At 36.6% G+C, this 23,622-nt stretch overlaps 1 protein-coding gene across 2 annotated transcripts; it reads right to left on the bottom strand.

The window, feature by feature from the left end:
- Positions 1 to 1,274: 1,274 nt before the first annotated feature.
- Positions 1,275 to 23,469, bottom strand: LOC306876792 (ganglioside-induced differentiation-associated protein 2-like). Of its 2 annotated transcripts, none has more exons than XM_079428200.1 (14): positions 23,028 to 23,469; positions 21,961 to 22,184; positions 19,596 to 19,735; positions 19,257 to 19,410; positions 18,549 to 18,637; positions 18,367 to 18,443; positions 17,895 to 18,054; positions 14,934 to 15,084; positions 14,095 to 14,171; positions 12,962 to 13,038; positions 12,027 to 12,166; positions 10,416 to 10,470; positions 9,201 to 9,344; positions 1,275 to 2,557 (listed from the first exon to the last, which is right to left on the bottom strand). In XM_079428200.1, exons 2-14 carry the CDS (start codon positions 22,155 to 22,157, stop codon positions 2,516 to 2,518), a joined length of 1,503 nt encoding a protein of 500 aa, XP_079284326.1. In that variant the 5' UTR covers positions 22,158 to 22,184; positions 23,028 to 23,469; the 3' UTR covers positions 1,275 to 2,515. The 2 variants fall into 2 exon arrangements, with proteins under 2 accessions (XP_079284326.1, XP_079284325.1); XM_079428199.1 differs by having other exon boundaries at positions 1,278 to 2,557; positions 14,934 to 15,087; positions 23,028 to 23,229.
- Positions 23,470 to 23,622: the final 153 nt, after the last annotated feature.

The raw sequence follows: 23,622 nt of genomic DNA, 5'->3' as shown, positions 1-23,622 counted from the left end.
AAATTTGAATATTAAAAGAGTGACATCCGTCCACTGCAATAAAAGATGACAGTAAATATTCCAGAGATACTGGCTGCTTTACTTTCACCAACCATTTTGAATTGTCAAAAAAAAAAAAAACACAAAGACTTAGATCATAGAATTATATCCCATGGTGGTTTGGATGTAACTTCACACCCTGGCCTGAATCATCCACTCTAGTGAACATTATGTATCAAATCATGCAATGTTGTAACACTGCATGTGCAACAAAAAGTGTCTATGGCCACTATACTGATGATTATTCTTCCTCCACGAAATTAATTCTTAAATTCACAGTAATTCTTAAATTCATTGCCTTAAAACAATTTACAGATACTGTAATAAGGCAAAAAGTATGGTGGCCGAGGGAGCTCAACGCGCTGCAAATAGAATAAACACCTGCAAATTAAGAAAACAACTTTGTCAATTTTACAACACCATTTGACAGCAGATGCTGCAAATGCTCACAACACAACCAAATAAAGAAACGCACTGCAAATGCTCACAACACAATCAAATAAAGAATTTTATTTGCAGCGCCTTTATTTGTTTGTGTTGTGAGCATTTGCAGCACCTGTTGTCAAATTTATGTTTTCTTGATTTGCCGGTGCCTTTTCTATTTGCTTGTGTTTTCTGAAGTTGCAGCGCATTGAGCTCTCTCGGCCACCGTAAAAAAGAGCTTAAACAAAATAAGATTCCTGAAAATATCTTATCCACCTTATTTCCAACGTGGAAGCCGTTTTCTGTGAATGTGTGAGATGGGTTATTAGCCACTATAAGGAAATAGCGAGAAGAATAACAAAAAAAAAAGTGCAGTAAATTGTAAAACTGTTTGCACAACAAACCAGTGTGTTCACAATTAATAATACATTAAAGCAATATGGCAAGCAGTGTTGGGAAGGTTACTTTAGGTTACAGATAGTAAGTAACTATTTCTATTACTTTATTAAGGTAATGCAATCGATTACATTTGATTACCTTTCTAAATTTCTAATGTTTTCAACTTTATTTCAACAATTATTTTCAAACATTTAAAGCAGGCAGGATTAACCTTACAGTAGTACTCCGCCCTCATTACGGTCAGATATTCAAAAGCCTTCTTAACTTGAAGTTAAAATCAAAACTTAAATGGCAGAATATAAGTACTGGCACAACTTCATACAAAAATAAAACAAACTAGCCTACTTTTTCATGAAATAGAATGTAGTTACAGCTTCAAATCTAGTATCTTAAAGAAAAAACACTTGAGACGTAATCAGAAAATAAAAGGCTGCTTTTATTCAAAACCCATTCCAAAAGGCTTTCAATCTGAAAATACACTGATCATACGTATTAAACAAAATAATTCAATAGACACCCAAACAAAGATTAATGATAACATCAAATGTTCATATTCTGTTTATTCAAATATTACTTTCTTCATCATCATAATTCATACGTCTTACTTCATTTAAAATGGTACGAAATTTAACAAGAATCACTGCACAGGTAGAGTAAGTGCTTACTTTAAAAAAATAACAAAAACAAAATACTGAATTAATACCAGACAGCATCTGCAATAACTACAATTATCTATTTACAGTGCTTCACTCTGAGATCAGCTCTCTGTCTGTGACATTCCTTCGGCCATGCTTGTAAATCTGCTTCAAATGAAATACAAACTGGCACACTGCAAGATTTTAATGTACCTCAGGTGAAGCTTCCAGAACACTGATGTACCATATTCAAAGGAACAGCAGAAAATATTATTATTAAAGGGCTAATAGAAATCTCAACAGGCCAACCTGATTTTAGAGCTGCACAAAGCAATCTTTGTGAAAGCACATCCCTCATGCACAAAGAAAAGTTTCCTGTCAAACCTCAAGAAACTGTAGTGATGGTTGTTTGACACCTCAGATAAAGCTTTAAAAGTGCTTGTGGTGAAAAAAAAAAAAAAAAAAAAAAAAAAAGTGAATCAAGAAAAATGCAAAATGCTGCTCCTTTTAGTGACTTTGCAGACACAGAATGACATGAAACAACAAAACAAACAGCAAAATATGAGGCTAACAGATGTTTGGATGGCCAAGGACATAAGAAATTAAAACCAGAATGGTTTAGGCTATTTCCAGCCATTATTCACGCAGACAATGGTACACGTGTTTCACATCGGTACAAAATATTGGTTTAGTATGTTTGTTATGCATGTTTGTCAAATTCAGTCTCTTCATCTACACCACACACGCATACCTTGTCCAAAATCAGCTAGGGTCAGGCAGGCAGTTCTTTCAGGGACATCTGGGATGGGTCTGTGGCACGTTCAGCAGGATGCGTTTATACAGCATTATTGATTGACAGTCTCTCACTGTCACAGAGAAATCTTGCCGGTCAGGAATGGCAAAGATGCACTTTTGACTGCGTTCATCTTGTTCACATCAGAATCGGGGTCATCGGGTTGAGTGTTGGCCCAGTGAAAAGTGACAGGTCCTTTCCTCAGTTCTGGGTTTATCTGACACCATCACAGGCCTGAGGACTGAGCTGTGTAATAGGGGCTGTTAACCTGGAAGAGCAGAGATGATATTCATAAGTACAATCGAATAAAGATAAACAGTAGTAAAGGTTACAATTTGTTCACGGACTGGCTGAGATGCACTCAGCATCTCGCTGTAAAACGCAGAGGGCAAATTGACAAGAGGCCCGTCACCACAATATAAGCCCAAGACACACCTACATCCTAGAGAGCCTGTCGGCACAAATATAAAGATAGGTTTAGATCTAGCTGCATTGTACATCAACCCAAGAGGTTGCATTTACCATAGAATACAAATATTCAGTAGGTAAATATTTATTCAAGTATTTAATAAAGGTTGTAGTTTCTAGGATATAAAGTAGTATGTGAGGATTCCAATAGCCAAATGAGCACTTGAGCACACACCAGAGATGTGCTGGGAATTAATGAGTGTCTGCTCGGATGCTACTGTATGACTCACAGCATGGCAGATGATTCACTTTCTGAAGCTGTGAGGTCAATCTAACAGAGGTGTTACAGGCCTTCGGGTCAAATGAATGCAAAAAGCGATTATGCTGTAAATTGTTTCAAAGAGCACAGGAAATTCATTAAAAACAAACAAAAAACAAAGTGCAAAGTGGAGTTGGTTTTAGTGAACCGCTCAGTGAAGGGTTTCTCTCAGTTTTGTACTTTTGTAATTGTGTCATTTTTCATACTATACTTTTGTAGATTTCTGTATTTATTTTGAGTCACTTACAAAAAAAAAAAAAATCTCAGAATGTTTTTTCTGTCAAATTAAAATGAGACAAAAAGCCTCATAAGAAATTTCATATTTTTTATTTTTATCAAGCCAGAATTTATTACAAGTGTTTTAGATACCAATTGAAATCCTTTCATTAAACATTAGTAGTTGAAACTGGAGTCTTGTGGTGGATTTAAAACATGTTTTGGAATGCAAGGAATGCATTGCACATTTTCAATAAGTCTCGTTGAAAGTTATTTCTGTATGTGGTCAAATGAGGAATGAGACAGCTTTATGCATGTAGAACAACAACAAAGTTGGCTGGGAGCAAGTCTGTTTGTGTTCCTGCTCCCTTCAGAAATCATATGAAGGCCTACTGAACATATTTTAGCCTCTAAGCTTATCAATACATGACGGACCACGTTATTGCTGTTGCCTAATAATAAATATGCAAACACGATACCCATACAAAAATATCTGTAATACAGTTATTTACAATATTTTATAATGCAATTACAAGATTTTTGTATTTTGATTTTTGTATTCCAAATTACATACTGTAGTCCATTACTACCCAACAACGCCTGCAGTATAGAGGAGATGGTCCAAAAAAAAAAAAACCTTTAGGGGGCCTTTTAATGCTTTATGGAAAGTTGACTGGGTTATTTGAGGTGACTGCGGCTGGACTTTCCATGGCACTGCATCTGTTCAATATGGGCAAAGAGAGAAAGCCGAGTGCAATTGGCATTAAAAGCTTACACATTCTGCCATTTCCCCTCCTGCCCATTAACTTCCTGGGTAATCAAAGAATGACAGGAAATACTTAAGCAAGGGAGTCCAGGAGTGAATCCAATGCTAAGGCAAGTAGACCAAAAACACACGCTATTCTAGCAAAAAATAAGGTCATACACGTTAAGAGAAAATGCGTTCATACATTCAAGTGATAAACACGTTCATTCATTAAAAGGACTATGAATGTTCCCCAAAGACAATCTACAAAGTCTCCAATGTCACAGTTTCCAGTACTAACAAAAACACAAGAGTCCAAATGAGTCAAGTAAAACTTTAAAGCTTTTGGTTTCAACAGAAGCAACATATGGGACATTCCCTGTTGGTGTACATATCTAAGGGATCCTGAGTTTGATTAACGATACAAATGTTTTTTTCTGTAAAAACCCACCCTGAAGAGGATCATCTGATCTAAAGTTTGATTTTTGACATTTAAGGCTGGAATACACTACACTATTTTAGCCCAGACTTTCCGACTATTTACTGTGTGGAAAAGTTGATGCTAGTTGCTGAAAATCAGAGTCAGTCTGCAGATTTGAGTTGATAGATGTCATAGAAAATTGTGTAGTGTATGATGGTCACAGACTCCGATTATTTTAGCTTCAGACTATGATCCTCCAGTCAGGGGGATAACAAACATACTTGATATTTTGATCCTATTTTATAACACAATGTTTGTCACACATATTCTATCAACAATGTGCACATATCTGTGTGAGTCTGTTGTGATTGGAACAACTTTGAAGTCTGGTAGTGTGTGATCCTCAGTCGTTTAGTGTATAATGGCTAGTTTTCCTCTGCGACTATTACAAATTCGGTGAGTATGATGACAGGTGTTTTGAAATCTGTTCAAATTTTAAAAGTCATGTAGTGTATTCCAGCCTTTACTCACACAGGAAGAATGCAGGGATATAAACAAAAATCAGACATACCTATTAAAGCTTGCTTTTTTCACTCTAAATGTCATTAAGTTCGTGTTAACATACTAAATTACGAGTACAAAATATTTCTCATGCAAATGAAATAAACAGCCTGCAGGGGAAAAAAATGTTTCTAATTAAGTTTGTGTGCCTGCAATCTTGCTCTACGAACACAAATACAGGGCGACATGCACCTGGTGTGAGAAAGACCATCCAATTAACGCATTAGTGGCATGATCGATTCTTCACAGCTGCCTCACCTTTGCGCCTTCCTTCTCGCTTTCATTTACTTTAATCCAGTGCCCTTTAAACCCAGGAACAAAACAAAAAGGACAAAAAACAACATCTAAAATATAGAAGGGGAAAAAAATTATGACCATACAGTGAGGAACAATTTAGTTTTTCAGAAGGCACTTCTACTCTTAGGGTCACAGTTTAGTGTGTAATGATCTGTGCGCGGAATCTGAAATAAAATTAAAAAAATAATTAAAAAGGTGTGGATTTGAAGATTACAGAAATCAGTAGGCAGATCTTTGCTGTCTTAGAGGCATTAAAGGGGTCATGAACTGAGAAATCAAAATTCCTTTGATCTTTTGACATATAAGAGGTCATTGTACCATAAAAACATCCTGTACGTTTCAGAACTCAAAACTTTCTCGTTAGTCTAAAAACAATACTGAAGCCAATCTGCTAAAATGACAGCTTGTGGGATGCTTGACTCTATGATGTAATAGTGTGGCTAAACACCGCCTCTGTAGAAGAACATCAACATCACTGCCTGTTTAGCCCTGCCCACTGATTCACAAACATAGTGCAAATAACAAGAGAAGCAAATGCAGGTCTACGCAGAAACCAAATGATAAAGATGGCTCCGAATAAAACAAGACGCTATGCAGTACCAAGTTGTGGAAAAACAGTCTTTGCATTGCCTTCCTTCTGATCCCAGCTTTAGGAAGGAGTGGAACTCATCAGTAAGAACTCGGTAATTTGTTCACTTCATTTTTACCACAGATTCATTTACAAACAAAGCACAATTCGAAGTGGGATTTTCGGAAAGAGTTAAACTAAAAGACTATACTGTGCCGACTATATTGGATCTGACAGTAACGTCGCAACAGACCAGTGTGAGTAACTGCTTTTATTACGTTTCACAACTGATTTGCCTGTTATTACAGATCGTTTGATATGCACCGAGTATTTATCACAGCAGCATCCATCTATGAGGAATGTACGCTGTCAAACACACACAAGTCTTAGCCAATCATAGCAGAGGGTTTTTACATCCGAGTCTACAATCTGCCATGCCTATTCAAACAGAGCGTTCTGATGAGGGGGGTTTAAAACAGGACAGAAAATAGCCTATTACTTCTAAAATGTTTTTTTTAATGTAAAAATCTTAATACTATTATAAGTGGACCGCAGAGAACAGTAAAAAAGAAAATTCTGTCATTAATTGACCTTTCGCAGGGAGCTTAACTGACAGGCGATCAGATCAATCATAAATGCAGAATCCACCATTTTGTCCGACAAACAAATCAGACAGGAGAGCAGATGAACTTGGCCGGACTTAAATTTGAAAAATGGTGTGTATTGATGTCTTTCTGTGGTTGAAATAAAATAAAATATGTTCTGATGTTTATTCATGTTCATTTCAAGTAAATATGAAAAGACGATCGGTTCACGTCTGCAGCTTGAACTGGCGCTACAGTGATCTGTCATGACAAAAAGAGCCACAAAATTATATTTATTTTTTTTGAATTTCTTAAAAAGACAAAATTTGAAAGCTGAGACTTTGTTTCATACCAGATGTAACCTGCTGTGTCTTGTCTGTCAGCATGCTGTTAGTTTCCTCTTTGCTCCGTGATGTATTTTTTACTGCGTGAAAACAATTTGTGTAGTGTGAGAGCGGCATAGCTTGTCGGACATAGCAACAGTAGCTAAGGAGGGCGGGTTTTTGCGAAGGGTCAATTAGTAACCCTCATGTCGTTCCAAACCCGTAAGACCTTCGTTCATCTTCGGAACACAAATTAAGATATTTTTGATGAAATCCAAGAGCTTTCTGAACCTGCAAAGACAGAAACGCAACTACCACTTTCAAGGCCCAGAAACGTAATAAGGACATCGTTAAAATAGTCCATATGACATCAGTGGTTCAACTGAAATGTTGCGAAGCTATGAGAATACTTTTTGTGCACAAAGAAAACAAAAATAATGACTTTTTTCAACAATTTCTTCTCTTCCGTGTCAGTATTCTGTCAGAAAGCTTCCGGATTTCAACTAAAATATCTTAATTTGTGTTCCAAAGAAGAATGGTTTTATGGGTTTGGAACGAGGGTGAGAAATTAATGAAAAAGAGTGTACATTTTTGGGTGAACTATCGCTTTAAGATTACCATTTACACTGCAGTATATGATGTGATCATGTGCATTTCTGAATGTAGTTTTAGTAATCGGACCACAAAACATTTTAGACCCACTTGGAATCAGATTATCCGAAATCAATGTGGATAACAATGCCCACATGGTGGTAGCTCAATTCCATGCCTAGTAGGACTTGAACCTAACCTTATTGGTTACCGGCCTGTATCTTTAACCGAGGGGTAACACCAACCACCTAGAATGAAGCTGTTGATGAATGCCATGTGTATGTGCATGCTGTGAGAACAGTGCAAAACTAAGAGCTCAGGAATGACAGGATGAAAATCAACTAAATAATGAGTGCAGTCCAGATGGGTCCAATCAATGCATGGATATGGTCTGCTATTCGCTGTGACAAATCTGTTTATTAAGATCTGAGCAGTTTACTTGGATTCAACAGTGGTAACAAAAGGCAACACAATTTTAAATTGAAAACAATGTTCTCCACATTGAAGGAAAAACATGTTAAATGACATGATTTTAATAGTAGTATGAGATTCTGCAATGCCAGACAACTACAACCATAATTTTCTTATTTTCTCTTTTCATATTCCAGAGCAACTCGCAGTTTTTTTTTTGTTTCTCTGTTTCCTTAAATATATCACCCTATCCCACATAAGTAGCTGAAGAGTAATCTTAAGAAATAAAATGTGATGTGTTCCTTTGGGACGGAGCAGGCGGCAGCACAGCACACAGACGGCTGAGTTTCTCACGGCTGAGGCCTCTTTCAGTCTGAAGGGAAAGACTTTCCTCCACCCATACTTTGGGTCAACAGTTAAAAATAAGTCTCTAAGCATCTCTTTTCCACATGCCAAATGCAATCCATTTCAAAACAAAAAAGGACCTCATTAAGGCCTAAAAAAGTGAATATTTTTTATATACCGGCTTCACCAAAATTAAAACTGTGCTAAAGGCTGCATTTAAAGAACAGGTCACACAGGGAAACTAGTTTAAAGAATTTGCATATAATTGCTTCTAAAATTGGTCACAAGCTGTACATTTCAATTACCTTAAGCACAGAGAAAATCTTTTGCATGTTTGATCATAATTTTCCTAAACTTGTTTAAAAACATAACACTAACTAAACGTTAAGGTCATTACAGACATTCATAGTCACATTATTGTATATGTATTATTATTTTTCCTATTTTTTTATGTAGTAGTACTGTAGCCTAAAACTGTTTTGTCTATAATCTGCAAAGCAGCAATCAAGAATGTAACTGTAGTTGTAAATAATAATTAATAGCTGATTTGGCTTGAAATGTAAAAACAGACAGTCCAAACAGAAATAAAGAAGGCTTCATGTGTTTTCTCAAACAGAAATGACAGTGACGCTATCTTTTGGCCATCTGAAAACCAGAAGATGCAACATGGTCCCTGGATGAGGTGATTGTGTTACAGAGGGGTATCTGGTTCTCTGCAAAAGCTCTCTGAAGACTTACATTTTAAAATGCATTTTATCAAAAGTTAAACTCTCTTAAAGGAATAGCTGACCTCAAAAGTAAATTTAAATTTACCCAACTTTATGTTCAAGTCTTTGTTTATGTACTTTCAAGATATTATGACTGAATTATGTTTCATCTCTTAAATCAGACAAGTTTCATAAACCAGATTAAATGATTCTTTGAAACATTCTTCAACTCTCCCATTGGTGTTCCAGAGAAAAAAGTAATGCTGGTTTTGAAGAACTTGTTGACAGAATTTAATACAGATTAAATACAGAAAGAATTACTAAAGGTCAAGTTACATACACACCTCTTTGTCTAAGTGTAACATCCTTTATCCTCAATGGACAATTGTATTGTGGTAAAGCACTGAATACTCACCCGTGTGTCATACTCCAGGACAAAAGGAGGGATGTCAATCTGCTCAGGTAGGATGCAGGTGAAGAGCTGCTGTAGGTTCTCTAGGTGATGGACCTTCTCTTTAAGGCCTGATACACTGAACGTCGTGAAAAACCACGTAGAGACCTGACAGGAATCACAAACAAAACCGTTTTATTGACTAAGATGCTATTTCCCATGAAAAGGGTACAAGAATAATAGTTGTTGAAACACAATATAATTATTTTTTTTAACAAATGGTGAAAAATAAAAGCTGTGCTTAACCCACAGAAAAGGTTAACTGTCAAACTTATACGAGTGGTATATACATGGGTTTGGGACACGTCTGTTGGGAGAGAACACATACATATATATATATATATATATATAAAATATCATTTAAATTACTTTGATGAATTCTGTATTCATTGATTCGTTGAAGAAAGTTTGAAGCAAGAAGCAAGTTTGGAAGAAAAACATTTGTTCAAAATATAAATCTTTTGTGACATTATAAATATAATTTAGAATCATTTGTTCACCTCACATTATAAATGAACTCAAATGTTAACTCTAAAATGGTGTAGAAGACTGCGCTGTTTTCCTATAAAGTCAATTTAATAAATAACAAATAGCTACAAAATTGGTGAAGTTGTAACTGAATTAAATGTTTCATTGCTAAAGGCAAACTCTTAGCTCCTAAAGCTGTTGCTGGAGTCATTTTCAGCATTTACTCCAATGACTCAGCCCTAATGCTTGAACACGTTTCACACCTGGGATTGTTACAATGCTCGAGCATTCTCTGACTGAAATGGACGCATTTTAAAACGAACAATTATCTGACACTTAATTGCCGGGGTTCCTCTACATTTGGAGTGCACATAATTGTTGAATAATTTCACAAATGAAAGCAAAGCCTGGCAGAGGCAACACGCTCTCATAAGCACTTCAATTACCTGAATAGGTTCTACGGAACACTATGGTACACTTAGTGAGGACACATCATGAATCTCAATGCGGTCTCAAAGACGCTTTTCAACATATTCAGTTACACAGACTCATACACAGTCTTTCTTAGACAATGTGGAACATGTGGAGCTGACCGCTGTGAATCAGACCATAGGCCCGTACAAACTTGGAAAGAAAAGCTCAAAACAAGATGAACATCTAGTGCTGCCTTTAATGGACTTACATCTGAGTTGATGAACTGATTACATTTACCTTGGAGCGGAACGTCGGGTGAACGAAGTAGAAAGCCCTCAGGTTTTTCTTAAACCTGAAAACACAGAAGGAAAACCTTGCGAGAAATGGTTTTTGAAACATTATCAACACATCCAATCGATTACTTTTTACACAAATAGTGAATTCCTCTGGCGCACTTGGCTTTGAAAGGATTATTGCCTTAACAAAAAAATAAATAAACCCATTAGAAAGGGAGCTAAAGTGCATTTTTTAAGAACGAGCAAATGTCAGTGAATCGAGTCCAACGGTGCAGCCACATCCAAGCCACACGCTGTTGTCCAAAACACACAGATGGAAAGAGACCTGGACGGCCAGAAGCAGAAGGGTGTTCGAAAAGCGCAAGGGACGTGTCGGTCAATCTTTCCCACGATGGACTTGGACCGGCCTGTCCAAATTCATGAGCAGGGGCCATAGGGAGTGATAGCGTCGTCACTGGCTAACTCTGCAATAAACATGGCTGTGATTGCTTACAGAACCATTAAAGAACCTCATCCTTATTGCAGAGGATTATGTCTGTAAAACGCTTTCTTAAATACCCATGCCTTTTGAGAATAAATAATACAATGTATGCTGTGCTCTGCTGATACCTCATAATAAATGACACGAGTCAAACTGGCCCGGCTCTCAAAGTTATGAGTCATGCTGATCTCCACGATGTACGGAAAGTGTGAGGGACTGGATCTGGAGAGTGTTTCTGCTTTTTATTTCAAGACTGTGGTTTCCTCTGCCTGCATGCTGAGAGTGTCCCCTGAATAAATGACGAATGCCTGACCTCACGATCACCTCCCACGGATTTGACTTTCGAACAAAGACTCAAACTCTTCTGCTAAGCCAGAAAAATAGCAATTATGAAGACTGTTCAATTAAAAGAACAATATTTTTCTTAACACGCAATTACAATGTCATTCCATGGAGCTATATCTATGCAAGCGTTTGAAAGCCTCTGGTGGTGATGGTCGTGGTAGTTTTTTTTTAATTGGTTGGGTGAGAGGAGAACATCGAGACTACAGATTTAAAAGGTATCAAAGCCATTGCAATCGCTCTCAATGTTCTAACCTTGATAATCCCCTTCAAAATTTCCCAAAGTGCTCTGAAAAAAAGCAATATTACTTCACTTTCCTTGGAAGAATCAATCACCTCAGACACATTTGAGCACTAATTTAGAGTGATACTCTAGAGAAACACCAGGTAAAACTGAGGAAACATGACTCAGTTACTTTGAATGGTGCTTTCCGAGCTTGTCATAACCTACAAAAGGATCGAGCTTCTGTGTATAACTCTTCTTGACATTCGAAGAACAGGAAGCCCAAGACACAGACATTCCCTTATGATTTTACAACATATGTGGTGCGTTTGGGTTTGAGGAGACAGTGCTGTTTGGCACAAGAAGCTCATAAAAACGAATAGTCACCAAGTCAGCATTTATATGAAACTGTGATTAGCTTTTCCATGCGAGTCTGAGTTATGGTTTTAAAGAATACCTCCGCCAAGAACAGGGTCAAGTAATGTCAAAAACATTGTAAGGTCATAGAGAGCAGGGAATGTGGGTGGTTTGTAGTATCTCTGTAATGGAACCGAAATAGCCCTTACTTGGCGTCCACAATGTCATAGAGCTTCTTGAGAAAGTCGGTGTCCAGGTGGTTGTGTTCACCGGTGAGTGTGTGGAAATACACCATCACATACTCCTTCACCGTGATATGGTCCATCACGTGGATGAAATACAGCAAAGCCTAGCACACAAACATTTACTTGGTTATCCAAGTAGGCACATTCCATAGTCTTTAATTGTTTTCATATTCAGCTAAAACGCTATAATTTAACACTAAAACCCACATTCTAAAATTAACTCAAACGTTGTGTGTGTTTTTTTAACAAATGGGAACATGCTCAAGAGGACATTTTGCCAGTTTTAATTGAATTAAGTTTTTAATTTCTCTGCACAAATTTGTCTCCCAAGTATGGTTAAGTAGGTACACACTATTACTTTAAGTAATAGTTCACTCAAAACTGAAGATTCAGTCATGATTTACTCACATGACATTTCAAATTCTCTCTTGTGCTCCACAGAGGAAAAAACCCACACAGGTTTGACATGAGTGGGAGTACACAATGACAGGATTTTTAGTTTTGAGTGAACTAATCCATTAAATAAACAATTCTAAACAGTGCAGTCTAATTTTTCATATTTGCATTTACAGTGCAGTAAATATTTAACAATTCAATCTTTTAAAAATCAAATGTTTCTGATTCCAATGCAAATCTCAATCTAAAAAGTCTACATCTAAATGGAAACCTTGATAACAGTATTTTAATACACATTCTTTTAAAAATTAGGTTAACCTAAATTTAACCATTAAGTTAACCTTCAGTTTAACCCAAGTTTTGGTTAGGCAGCATTTAGTGCTAAATCTGACTAAATGTATGTAACATTTGGTGCAAAATAAGATATGCTCAATACAGGATAATAAAATGGAGTGTAATTAACAGAACATGGCAAATGGAAGTATGAACATTTTCTCATTTACCTTCTCCATATCAATAAGTGTAACTGGAATATTCCTGCCAACGACAACCATGACCGTCCTACCACACAAATCAACACCTGAAAATGAGAAAAAAAAGCTTTGTGATAGGACTATATAATGGAAGGATGTTTCCTCACACCCACTGCTGACAACATTCTCACATGCAGCATATCTCAAGCAACACATTAGACATTTCAGCCTCACCCTGTTTAATGAACTCATTCTGCAGAAATTAGTTATGTGTACACATTAAAATACATGTTTTGCACTATATTATAAGAAACATCTGCATGTGCATAGCCAGATGTCTTCATATAGTCCATCATCACATGGCATTGTGAACATAAATGTTGAGGTGCACAGCTGGAGAAAGTCTGCCCCCCTTTGGTCAAGTGATTTATTGTGACTCAGACAGTTTTTTGAAAAGTACTTATGTGGCTTTCTGAAATATGATTAAAAGTAGAAATTCAAGATTAAATTTAGCAGGACTAATAGCTTCTGGCAAACCTAATGCGTACAGTCTGTGGTAAAATGTCATGAGGTTTTGAACTCAGTAGGTTAGCCTGGACAGTATCTGAGCTAAGAAACAAAAAAAGATGATAAATACTTAACAACACCGAAACCGTTACTTTGGTGGTTATTTTTTGTCCTGAAATTGTGAAACGAGAGAAATGGATTACAGAACCCCCTGATGTTGAGCTCAATGAGGCAGAACAAAGGTTTCCTGCCCAGAGAGCGCAAACACAGATGGAGACAATACAAAGTCCACATGTGCATAAAGACATACAAAGAGACAGCAAGCAACACAAAGAAAACGAGTGAACGTGTGCTGGAGAACATGTGTGAGATAAAACAGGCAAACATCAGACCATATCATATACAATAAAGTCGACATACATGAACTAGGGCTGCAAAAAGATTTAATATTTTAATAAAATTGATCATTTATTTATTAATCAAATTATTCATAAGTGTTTCATTTTAAGACTGTTAAAAGTAGTTTAACTTTATTAAATAAGTTTAATAATTGATTGTTCTAAAGTTTACAGCCTTACAATTAAAACACTTGAAATACAACTAATTTACAAAAAAACTATTAAAATACATGAATACCCATAGAGACAAAGACTGACCAGTCTGATATAGAGCTTTTAACGCGGCTATGTCTGAAAGATCCTCTGCTCGAGCTCTGCAAAGCCAGCGGTTGTAGCTGTGAAGAAAGACAACAAAAACTAAGACTTCACATTTAAGCAATTTGCAGTGATGTAAAGAATTTGATATGAAACATTACTTTGAAAACATACAAACCTACATACAAATAACACATACAAACTCAGAGTACATTCTACAGTATATTAAACAAATGCACTCAATAATTAGGACTATGAATTAGATCACGGCTAAAGATGCTATTATTATGCTAAGTTTCCAGTGTCTCAAACATTTGCCATGATAACCAAGGTTTCAACAAAGGACTGTAAAATCAGGGTGACTCAAATAATAAAATAAAAAATAAAAATTAAACCATAATGACAGGAAGGTTTTGAAACTTCTAATATTTGGGCAATTTAGAAATTCATGCAAAGTTTTATATAATTCAGCGTATCCAATACAAATGAAATGGTACCTTATATCGTCATACATACACACACAGTATAATATATATGTATACATACATATTCAAACACAGACATATATATATATATGTGTGTATATATATATATATATATATATATATATATATATATATATATAAATAATACTGTATGTATGTGTGTGTGTATGAAGAGATAAGGTACCATTTATTTAATTTTTTTACCAATACAAAGAGGTAAAAGAAAAATCTTGCATTAGTACAACAGGTGATTCACATTTACACCACCCAATCATGGTACATTTTTGTAAGTGGCTTGGATAAGAAATGTGGTACTTGTAAAAGGTGAGAGTATAATGAGAAAACTACACATCTTACTTCCTTTCGTGCTGTTTCTGCTGGGCTGCTTCAGACATTTGGCCCTGAAGGATGAGTTTACGCTGCTTATCCACATCCCCTTCCATACGAGCAAATGCATGATTCCCTACCAGCCCCAGGTCGGACTCTAGTGAGTCATCCCCGGAGTCATCTGCTGGAAATTAGAGCATTATCACTATTATGTACTATTTATTTTGTATTAGCGCATTTCACAGAGTTCTAGATATTACAGGGAAAGCAAAACCAATGCGCCATAAAAATTTGCTGAGGCACAAATGCTTTTGCTGTGATAAACAGTAAAATATACTCTTGCACACTTGGAATGACCATTACTAGGTTCAGTAAGCACTACAACGTGGTACATTCCACAAGACCTGAACTCTCACCCTCAATCAGAGCTGGGAAAGCCAGTGGTGTGTGTGATGTACAGCCATGCAAATCGTAAAAATAATTCATGTCTGTTATTCTTGTTTACATGTGTATGCCAAATATCTATCACGGGCCAACTTTAGCCATATTTGACCAGACATGAAAAGAAAGTCCAGTCTGAGCAACAAACAAAACTTCTCATTTCCTCAGCTGAACCACATAGTCACTGGTCAGACTACGAAATATTCAGCCAGAAATAAAAGAAACACCTTTGACAGAGAGGTAAAAAGACATTAACAGGTAAATAAGGGGATTAACAGCCAAACACTCAGCTGTTTGCAAACCTAGGGTGAGACATCAACAAGACTCAATTAGACACAGATGTCTCCCGAAGGTTATCTTTGGCCAAAATCATTACAGCATGTAGAAGCAAAGAATGAGATTGTTTTTGTAATGCAACACATGGTACTTTTATGATCTTCCTCATTGAACGGAGAGCACCAATGCTTGCTTTTTCTAGTAATGCCTTTGGTCTCAAGCTGAAATTTATTAGGATTTCAGGAGCACTTCACCACAATGTGACAAAACTTTGTGACACAAAGATCTAATAAAAAGGAAATTGTAAACAATTAGATGCAAATATATCCATAGCACAGCAAATGAAGGACAGAAAATATAAAGACTAGAGAAATTAAATGGGCATTAAGGGAACGGGACAAAGAAAAACTGGAGAAAGTAGATTCGGGAAGTGTGTGGTTTGAGGCATGCTTTGAGGCCTCTACATGGCTTCATAGACTAATCCATAAGAGCTGGGCTGTATTAGTAAAGGCCTAGTCACCTGCTGTCTTTAATATTACTCTAAGAATGACAGGCAGACCTGCTTCGCATGATGAAATTACATTAATGAGAGGACAAGAGTTTGAAGAGATCAGCTAGATCATTGACAGGGTGCGGCAGAGACAGTCCAAGATGAACATTAAAAAGTGTCCTTTAATGTCCTTCAGTTCAGAAAGACTGTATAGGAACAAACACTTCGGATCCTAATAAAAGCCTTCAGCAGGGTTTTGGCCCATCCAAAGATAGCAATGATAAGCAATAAAACATCTGCACAATAAATCCTAATAAAACAGATGTGACAAAGTTTAGTATCACACTAACTTTCTGTACTGCACATAATCTGCTTTAGTAAGGGCCCAACACCGAACCCTGTGGTATTCCATTACTAAGCATATAAAGTAAGGGGCTTAAGCTTTGGTCTAGGGTCCTGATCACACCATTGTTTTTATTTTGCTAAATCAAGTTTAAAAACACTTTGGACCTTTAAAAGTATTCTGTTTCAAACCCAACCAGATGGAAACAGCAACACTGGCTCAACCAATTGTGCGAGTTTAGTTTTGGACTGACAATTACTTTTGTTGACACCAGTGGCCCAGAAAGTACACACTTCACCTTTGACTTCATATTAACAAGGAAGTCTGGAAGCTGTTGTGCCACTTCAGTAAACCGTATACAGAGGTAAATTTGGTTAAGCGATCGTGTTTGTTCAGATTAGAGCTTGTTGTCATTCTCAATGGCTCAAGAAAACATCCAGAAGCAAGAATGATAAAGCAGATTATTGAATGGCCTTAACTTGGAAAGAGCCTATTTGGTAGTTCAATTGGTGACAGATCTTGGGCTGCCTTTATATGTCCTGGATTAAAGTGTTCAAAGACAGGCAGGACAGTGCAGTATTTATTTACATGGGAACTGGCTTATGTGCCGTGTTTGAATTGAATCAACAGCTCTAGTGAGACTTGATCACCTTAACACAGCTGGCTCACAGTCCACACGATCTGGGTTTGAAATAATGGCAGCCAACAAATATATAATTCAATCTCCCACTAACAAATAAATAAACACATTTGCTCCAAGTGCTATGGCAAGCACACAAGCCAAACAAACACTCGTATAGGCATTTTAACAGTTGTGTCTATACACACACACTTGACTGTAGATGTGTTCACAATGGGACTGTCTGAACGCAGAAGATTCTGCTGTAGTCAAAGCTCCTGTTGTGGGACAGAGGCGCATGCTGCTCATAATCATAATTCTATCACATTATTGGAAGATGTTTTCCATTCTGTAAATCAAATATATTACTGCAGATGCTTCTCTGTTTAAAAAAAAAAAAAATCTCTTTTCCATCAAATGGAAAAATTGACAGGGTAAATACATGTCTTCCAGATGAATGTTCTCCAAATGTTTTGGTAAACATTTACTCCTACCGCTTGTTTGGTAATCTTAAGAAATCTACACTACTGTTCAAAAGTGGTAAGAAAGGTTTTTTTTTTATAAATTGAAACAGATTAATTCTTTTTCAGCAAGGATGCATTAATTTGATCAGAAGTGACAGTAAATATTCTTAATATTCAATAATATTCTTTTTCAAACAAATGCTGTTCTTTTAAATTTTCCATTCAAAGAATTCTGGAGAAAAAAAAAAAAAAAAAGTAGTATTATGGCTTCCATTCAAAAACAAATTTATGAACCCAGATTTTTTGTTTACCAAAAAGATCTGAAATGATGACATACTGAAAATTTTTTTGAGCTCACCCTCTAGATTTCCTGGCTTTTCGGCAATGCGAATCTGTCTCTCCGGGACCACGGGCTCCCCCTCAGAATTGCCAATGTCGGCAGGGAGGAGAGGCAGACCGATCCTCTCCTCCTTTGTTGAACGTGGGTAATACAAAGGTATTAACTTCCTGTACACTGGCTGGAAAACAGAATAAATTACAAAAACATTTAGGGTCAATCAATCATAGATACACATTCAGGTACATGCTAAAAAAATACAAATCTTACTTTGTATTTGTGATTTTTTTTTAAATAATGAAATTTAAAAACGTTTTAGCAAGGAATACATGAATCTCAAATGCATAATGCTGTAGCTCACACTCAGCAAACACATACACAACAAAGCTGGCTTTTAAATCAAAACGAGAATTTAATAAGAAAATGAAAGGGCACACAAGAGAGTTAAAGGCTGGAGGCTGTTGCATAACAGCGAAAATTAAATGCCACACACCTCCTCAACATCCGAAACAGCAAACACCACTGTCTCAATGTTTTCACCATGGTTCTCCAGAAATCTACGAACAGTCCCTAGAAATATAAACGTGGGGGAAATAGATTCTAATGAGATCCCTCTGAATTTCATCAGAAAGGAGTGACCTCAAATGTGATGTTTAATTTCAAAGAAGAAATTACTTAATGCTATATGGGTGGCGTCCTCCAGTGGATATGCCCTTTTGACTGTGCTGACTACACAAAACCCCACAGATGCCATGGCATGTTCCCTAAGGAGAGAAACAGAATGAAGAAACATTAAATAAGTTGCATGTGCTTCAATTATATATAGTTTACATTAGTCAGTTGGGTTTTCCATATAGGAGTTTTCCATATTATGAGCAGCCAGAAGTGTCTTTGATGACATGCTATCTGCATAGTCAAGCATTGCTGTCATCAACAACTGCTGTCAACACACACACACACACACACACACACACACACACACACACACGTTCCCAAACAATAGATGAATGGCATTTATCTTTAGCCAAGGGTGAGTTCAAATTCACAAAAGCTAATCTAAATCTCATATCATTTCCTTTCTTGCCAAAAGCACATGGGGTTTATTCTATACATCATCAGACATCACTATTAATAATTTTCGAGCAATGAACAAAGGTTGGGGTTATTTTACTAAACAGCTCACTGCCATGGGAACTGCTATCCTGTTTATCATAAAATATTTGATTTAGACTGTATTTGAACTTTTTAAATGTCTGATATGATCTAATAACGAAGCATATTTACTTTGTATAATCATGTCAGAATGTCCAGACAATCTGTATGAGCTGACACTTAATAATTGTGCAACAATCTCACTAAATTTGATGGAATGATCCAGCTTACTTGGAAAGCTGCATGACGTTTCTGTAACAGCTGTAAAGAGAACTTTCCGCAGCTGTCCGGTACTTGGCTTTATATTTGGGTCCAACTGTGTGAATGATAAAGCGTGCAGCCAAGTTGAAACCCTCTGTCATTTTTGCCTCACCGGTCCGACATCCTGGAAAAATATACGCACACAGATATCACTCAAGCGAAAGTGACACAAAATGAGATACCAAAGAAATGGGATAAGATCTGTTCCAAAGCTGTGTAGCAAACACAAACAACATTTAAAAATACTAATAGTTTAAGATAGCAGCTAGATAACAGTTCTCCATCTGCTAACCTGGTAGTGCCCCCTACCTTTCAGTTTGAGCAATTCATCTCTTAGTTCAGGTCCGGAGTATCTATGAATACTGTCTGATACAGGATTCTTGTCCGTTAGTGTCTCATTACTTGTATTGACGATTGCAGTGCAGTTTAAAAGTGCTACATCTCCATTACTGTGAAATGAGGGAATGAAATAAACCAGCATATCAGATAAAGAACATCATATAAGCTTTGAAAAAGCTGTAAGAACAAATATAGCATATAAATAACTGTTGTTACTGTAAAATTAAACAGTTAAAAATGATTGGTTATTTAAATAAAACTGAAATAAAATCAAATACAAATATTAAATGAAAAACATGAACTTTGATTTTAGAAAAGTTGCCTTGGTTTAAGAACTAAAGTTCGTACTAAAACTGCAATAAAAAACAAAAACTAAGAAAATGACAGATATACATAAAATTGCTAAAAACTAAATTAAACTTGAAATATACACACACACATATATATATACACATTATATATACACATTATATATATATATATATATATATATATATATATATATATATATATATATACACACACACACACATACATACACATACATTATCTCACAAAAGTGAGTACACCCCTCACATTTCAGCAACCATTTTAGTATATCTTCTCAAGGGACAGTACTATAGAAATGAAACTTGGATATATTGTAGAGTAGTCAATGTGCAACTTGTATAGCAGTAAAGATTTACTGTCCTCTGAAAATAACTCAACATACAGCCATTATTGTCAAAAAAGCTGGCAACAAAAGTGAGTACACCCTAAGTGATAACAGCTATTGTTTGACCATGCAAAGCCACGTCCTGTTCATCATGTTCATGTTTTTGTCTGATTGACAGGACCATACAAATTTGTGTATCTTGTATTAGAGCAGTTAAAATTTGGTGCTTTGAGTACAATTCTCTCATACTGACCACTGGATGTTCAACATGGCACCTCATGGCAAAGAACTCTCTGATGATTTGAGAATTAGAATTGTTGCTCTCCACAAAGATGGCCGAGGCTATAAGAAGTTCGGTAACACCCTGAAACTGAGTTAAAGTACAGTGGCCAGTGTCATACAGAGGTTTTCCAAGACAGGGTCCACTCAGAACAGGTCTCGTAAGCATTGATCAAAGAAGTTGAGTCCTCGTGCTGTGCGTCAGATGCAGAAGCTGGCTTTAAAAAACACATGCATGAGTGCTGCCAGCATTGCTTTAGAGGTTGCAGAAGCGGAAGGTCAGCTTGTCAGTGCTCAGACCATACGCCGCACACTACAACAAGGCCGTTTGCATGGCCGTCGTCCCAGAGGGAAGCCTCTTCTGAAGCTGGCTCACAAAAAAGCCTGCAAACAGTTTGCCGAAGACAACCTGTCCAAGAGCATGAATTACTGGAACCATGTCCTATGGCCTGATGAGACTAAGATAAACTTGTTTGGCTCAGATGGTGTCCTGCATGTGTGGTGACGCCCTGGTGAGGAGTACCAAGAAAACTGTGTCTTGCCTACAGTCAAGCATGGTGGTGGTAGCATCATGGTCTGGGGCTGCATGAGTGCTACTGGTACTGGGGAGCTGTGGTTCATTGAGGGAAACATGGATTCCAACATGTACTGTGACATTCTGAAGCAGAACATGATGCCCTCCCTTCAGAAACTGGGCAGAACGGCAGTTTTCCAACATAACACCGACCCCAAACACATGACAACTGCCTTGCTTATGAAGCTGAAGGAGTGGCCAAGAATATCTCCAGACTTGAACCATATATATATATATATATATATATATATATATATATATATTTTGCAGTTATATACATGGAAATCGTGAACAACAGAAAGTCACTATGAACAAATCCTGCAAGCATAAAACTATGTCTACTGATGAATTCTATTCCTGCCTGAATTTCCAGAAGGACTGGTTTTATGAATTGGACTTCATAGAGAAGTTCCATGCAATGAACTTCCCCGTTGTTAAAAAAGGGAAACTATAAATTTGAAGAGAAAAAAACCTCCCAGACAGTCACATGTGATTTAGCTATAAGGGAGATTTGTGTGCATGAGGGAACGACTAACAGACGTGAAGATCAGAGCTGTTGCAAATAACTGATGCAACAAACACAGTGCAGAATTACATAAAAACATTTAGGTCTAAATTACTAAATGATTAAACTAAAACAAACTCTTAAACTATTGAACAAATTAAGCAAATCAGTGGTTACATTTACAGACAATCCTGATGCTTATGCTTTTAGGAGTTATATGCAGTCTGTTTATTAAGCAATTTTTTTTTTTTTAAATAATGCAGAAATTTATGGAGAGAAAGAAAACAGAATGTTTAAGAAATGTCCGGAAAATAACACTCACAATAGTACAATCTTGCTGTTGATGTCTTGTCTGAAGGGGAAAGGGGACTCTAAGGAATTTAGCTGATTGTTCAGCTGGTCATCTTCCTCCATTAAGTGGTTTTCTCCATCAACATTGTCCTGGACTCCCTGAGGCTGGTCCCACGTGGAAAGGTTCTGGACCTCCACAAACTTGGAACGAGCTCCCAAGGGATCCATGCTGTAGCTTCACAGGATAATTTTGAACTGAAAAGGCACAGACACAACATTTGACACACAAACATACTGAAGTTTGACCTGGGCTATATTAGCACATAAACGCATACACACAGAGATATTTGCATTATATTAAAACATGTAAGACAGTGGTTACAATGACAGACTTCAATGAATTTAAGACAGAGAAATGCTGTTCGGGGCCACCATTGTCTAAAACTATATTTGAGAGCTCAATACTATACTCAATACAATAGGTTAATTTAAATATTATATATTGTGATTTCTAGAACTAGGCATTTTATATTATTTTAACATAGCCCATTTAAACAATAAAAGTCATCTTGGAAGTCTGCTGAGGCCCTCTAGTGGGCCCCAGGTTGAGAACCAATTTATTAAGTTTTTTTTTTTTTTTACTTTGATATACATGCAAGTGTTTCAAATTCAATAACTCATGTTTACAAAACCAAAACAAAAAAGCTACTATATTATTATTAGATTTCAATAAAGTATGGTGCTTTCTTCAAAATGAATTCACATGAAACATAAAGCCACAATGAAATAAAATAATTCCCCAAATTTCAAATTGTAATGGTATTCAACAAGACTTTCTGTGCCAGCTGCAGTATGAGAAGTGTAGTGTTCATGAGCGTAATTGACTTTCACGCACAACAGAGAGGCTCTATCAGTGCAGACAGATCAGATATTCAGCAGAAATGAGATGCAACAAAGCAATGAGTTTCTTCAAATACATAAACGCTTAATCTCGAACGCAAAAGACACATAGAAACAATGCAACACAACTAATTAAATGAAATTGACTTGATGAATGCTAATTATAACCACCATCAATCACAACAACCAGCAACCTACCAGATGTCCTATGATGCAGCTATTGAGTCCTTCCTACCGCAAAAACAAAACCACATTAGCTCCAACTAATCCGTTAAAGATCACTGTCATCTTCCAGTGCTTCCGCTTTTCAATTAGCCATTGTTAAAATGTGATTTTAGCTGCTTGTGGTCAACACATCGTGTTTGCAACATTCAGCGAGTTTCCTGATCAGCTGATTCACGTGGACAATAATCATCACTTCCGGCAATGCAGTAGGGGCAGTAGCTATGTGGTCGATCCGTGTAGAAAACGTACAGGCCTATACAATACTGAAACACATATTTTAATCGACGTTCTAGTAAATTACAATTAGCATAATAAAGTATAATGAATAAATAAATTAAATTAAGTTTTCATTATAAGCACATTGATACGCCTCGTGGACAGCAACACGATTTCACAGACCGAAGTAATCGATACTGTACACATAATTCAAAAGAAGAGCAAATAAATAAAACGCATAAAGTTGTGTGAATAATGAGGAAGTAATATTTTAGAGTGATACAGATGCCTATAAAATATCAATTCTTGAAACATTTCGTGTAGTAACATCGTACTTCTGCTCGGTAATCCA

Source organism: Barbus barbus (genome assembly GCF_936440315.1).
Source record: "Barbus barbus genome assembly, chromosome: 11".
Lineage (NCBI taxonomy): Eukaryota > Metazoa > Chordata > Actinopteri > Cypriniformes > Cyprinidae > Barbus > Barbus barbus.
The sequence above is the reverse complement of the archived record's forward strand: the minus strand, read 5'-3'. Positions and strand labels throughout refer to the sequence as shown.

Excerpts from the sequence above, each read along its gene's own strand:
- LOC306876792 (XM_079428199.1), bottom strand. The coding sequence starts at position 22,157 with ATGGATCCCTTGGGAGCTCGTTCCAAGTTTGTGGAGGTCCAGAACCTT. Across the intron at positions 19,411-19,595 it reads TGAATTGCTCAAACTGAAAG|GATGTCGGACCGGTGAGGCA; the intron begins GTAGGGGGCACT and ends ATATTTTTCCAG. Across the intron at positions 15,088-17,894 it reads AAAGCCAGGAAATCTAGAGG|CAGATGACTCCGGGGATGAC; the intron begins GTGAGCTCAAAA and ends TCTAATTTCCAG.